Source organism: Gossypium arboreum, chromosome 6 (assembly GCF_025698485.1).
Source record: "Gossypium arboreum isolate Shixiya-1 chromosome 6, ASM2569848v2, whole genome shotgun sequence".
NCBI lineage: Eukaryota > Viridiplantae > Streptophyta > Magnoliopsida > Malvales > Malvaceae > Gossypium > Gossypium arboreum.
Genome location: NC_069075.1, coordinates 20,329,365 through 20,332,872, shown reverse-complemented (window position 1 = coordinate 20,332,872; position 3,508 = coordinate 20,329,365). Strand labels below are relative to the sequence as shown.

At 32.1% G+C, this 3,508-nt stretch overlaps 1 protein-coding gene across 2 annotated transcripts; it reads right to left on the bottom strand.

Moving 5' to 3' along the window:
• Positions 1–280: 280 nt before the first annotated feature.
• LOC108482043 (H/ACA ribonucleoprotein complex subunit 3-like protein) lies at positions 281–2,115 on the bottom strand. 2 transcript variants are annotated; one of them, XM_017785149.2, is made up of 4 exons: positions 1,982–2,115; positions 1,812–1,890; positions 1,084–1,126; positions 281–624 (listed from the first exon to the last, which is right to left on the bottom strand). In XM_017785149.2, the coding sequence occupies exons 2-4, from the start codon at positions 1,863–1,865 to the stop codon at positions 527–529; spliced, it is 195 nt and encodes a 64-aa protein (XP_017640638.1). In that variant the 5' UTR covers positions 1,866–1,890; positions 1,982–2,115; the 3' UTR covers positions 281–526. The 2 variants fall into 2 exon arrangements, with proteins under 2 accessions (XP_017640638.1, XP_052885855.1); XM_053029895.1 differs by having other exon boundaries at positions 1,963–2,023.
• Between the last annotated feature and the right edge of the window lie 1,393 nt (positions 2,116–3,508).

Sequence of the window (3,508 nt, the reverse complement as noted above, 5' to 3'; positions counted from 1 at the left end):
ATCATAGAAGCTGGTGTTCCAACCATACAATTTCTAAAGACCGTCCTTTAGGAGTCTGGAGATTGAGGACAAGAAGCATTTCCAAGGGGCATCATTGTATTTGTTTGTTCTTTTAATAAAATTACTAGTTTTGTTGTCGCATTCAGCCTGGATCAAACATTCTAGTCGATTCACCAAGTCGCATTTTATGTCTCAAGAGTTTTAGTTTTGGGTTTGAGTACCCAACATGATAAGAGAAACTTAATTGAATCATTGTTCCCATGGCTGAAACTGAAAGCACTTGTTTTAGTTCAATTAGGATTTATCACAACTTATACAACATTTCTCAGTGTCTAAAAGACGTTCACATGTATCCACCATCATCTTTGAAGAAAATTAGAGTCACGACATGTATAAATACAAACAATAATCCAGGAAGAAAACATGCCAATGCAATGCATTCATATACTTGATATGTTCTTACAGGAAACTGCATTTTACAGCCAGAAACACTACAGAAAGCTTCAAAAAGAACACATCCGATCTATCAATATTTCTGGGGTGGCTGCTGGGTTCGCAATAAGCCAAAACGTTTCTTCAAAAGAACTCTTTGTCTGGAATATTTGTCATCAGGGGAGAATCGAGCTGCACGAATGTTGGGGAAAAAAAGTAACTATAACCCATAATAACACTTTCTAGTAAGATCTCTACGCAACTTTCACATAATCATTAAAAACAAAAGATCATACAACAACCTAACATGGATTCAAGCCAACATCAACATCCACCATATTTGAGTGCCATAGATGGCAAAATTTACTAGCAACTTGCCAGTAAAAGCAGAGAATGAGTAACAGATGGGTAATGACCATGAAATCAGAACAACACTTCCGATTCTCAGCCAAAATGGACCTCTTTTCTTGATTTTCAGATTAAACCAGACAAAACTACCATATGCAGATCAAAGCAGCCCTTAGAAAGGCAATTATATATTTAAATGTTAAAGCAACCAATAAGAGTTTGTTCAGACGCCTCATAAAACATAATGAATTCCTAAACAGCAGTGTATGCCGGAAATTATATAAACACATCAGGCCTTATTACCTGGATGAGCAGACTGAGTAGGCATCCCCACCGGTGATTCTTTCTGCATATAAAAATCGATATAAATGTAATTATAGAGAAAAAAACTGTTGGAATATTGATTATACATATATTAGAAAACCCCAGAAAAAAAAAATACCAAAACGTGATTATATGCTGAAAGCCAAAAGGTAAAGAGATTAAAATCTAATCCTAGTATCAATTTTCACCATTTAATTCATTTTTCAGGACAGGTTAAGTTTATTCAGCCATTAACTCCCTCAATAATCATGGAACAGACACCCTACCAAGAGAAAAAAAAATGATTGAAGTTCTCAACATTTCAAAGAACTAGTCTCAGTTTTAGTACATGTTTAAGATCAAACTAAGCTAAAAACTCAGCTTTTAAAAAAAAAAAAAAGTTATAACTAATAATTCCAAATTTGCTTAAACCAAGTTCATATAAATCTTATTCATAGCTTAGAATCTGTTTCTAAAGGTTAAAATCTCAGTTTTATAGATAAGATTTATCACTAAAACCTTAGGTTTGATTCTTTCTTTTAAGGTTAAAACCTCAGTTTTAGATTTTCATTATGGCATACAAAGTTGTCTTTACCAAGTCTCAATCACCATAAACGATATAAAAAATTGAGAGAGTAACACGAACCTCAGATAGTTTCTAGCTTTAACTAATTGTTATCAGTAAAAAAAATTTTAAAAAAAAAAGAAGAAAAATTATGGGACTTTACCTTAGTGGTGTAAACTTTGTCACCATTATCGTTAATGTAGAACTGGAGATACATCTTATCCGAATAAAAGGAACAACAACTGCAGAAAGAGAAAAAGATTAGAACCTTTATGCAATGAATAGAAAACCATGCATAAGGAGAAATTTGTCACTTTGTGATCGGAGCCGCACCTTCTGAGATTGGGGGAGGCAGGAGAAGGAATGAAAGAAATTTGAACTTTTAGGGTTTTAGACTTTCATAGCGGCAATGGGCCATTACAGGCTTAATAACAGCTATCCTTGAAATTGGGTTTGTTTTAATGATTTGTTAGGAGTTAGTTTGGACAAATAATTTAAAAATTTTAAGATTTTTAAAATGTTTATATTTTAAATTTTATTTATTTAAAATGTCAGTTATTCTAATTGTTTTGTTTGGAATTAAAATTTTATAAATTAAAAATAAAAAATATTAAAAATAAATAATATAAAAATTTAATATGAATATGATTATATTTATAAATAATTTTAATAAAATAAAATTTAAAAATATATATTAAAATTAAATAAAAATGATTTTTGAAATTTAAGTTTTATCTTATAGTCGACTATTGTATATTAAATAAAATTCCAAGGGACATATAAATAGGACTTTTAGTTGCTTGCGTAGCATGAGGCTTTTAGGTTTTTTCTCTCGTTTTTTGTCTGCCGACAATAGTAAAGTTGGAGATTTTCCTCCGATATACTAAACCTGTTAGGTTTTATTCTAATACATCCAGGATCTATTTGCAGCATCAACTTAAAAATCCATGTAGGAAGAATTGGTGAATCTAAATATTGCCGACGAGGAAGAAGAACCAATATACGATCAACAGGATGTAAAGGAAAGCAAAGAGGAATTCAATCTATGTCTGGTGGGGAAGGTTCTGACAAATAGTGAGGTCCATTTTCCGTCAATGAGAAACATGCTCGTTGAACTTTGGCATCCTATTGAAAGAGTATCTATATCAGAAATTGAGGATAAAATGGTTCTTTTTCAGTTTTAAAATGAGTTGGATATCAAGAAAGTAATAAGAGGGATCCCTTGGTTTTTCAATAGACATTTAATTCTCTTTCATCGATTGGAAAGAGGAGAAAATCCGGTTCAAGTCCCTCTGATTTTTCAAAATTTTAGGTGCAAATTCATAATCTACCAATAGGGGCTATGTCGGAAGGGATGGCAAGATAGTTGAGTAACTTCATTAGGAAATTCTTAGAATATAATGCTACAATAATTACTAGGAGCGTTAAAAACATTTATACGTGTAAAGGTACAATTGGATATGCAAAGCCCCCTTAAAAAGAAAGAAGCGCATCATATATGGATAAGGTAAATCTACCTATGCAATTTTTCAATAGGAAAAACTCTCTTTGTTCTGTTTTTTATGTGGACGATTAGGGCACGGAGAAAGTTTCAGCCCACTATGATTATCTTTGGGAACCCATGTGACAGCCCAAAATTGACCCTAGTCGGAAGGTGGTCTCGGGACCACAAAACCGAGGCATAAAAATAATTAAAAATTTATTTTGATGCCTATAATATGTGTGTGCTCATGTATGACATTTTATGATGATTGATTTAGTGTTATAAGGGTGAATTCCACAAGAAAGGACTTAGTAATGAACTTTGAAAGTATGATAGGAAATGTGTGATGACTAATTAAAGCATGCATGCAAAATAAT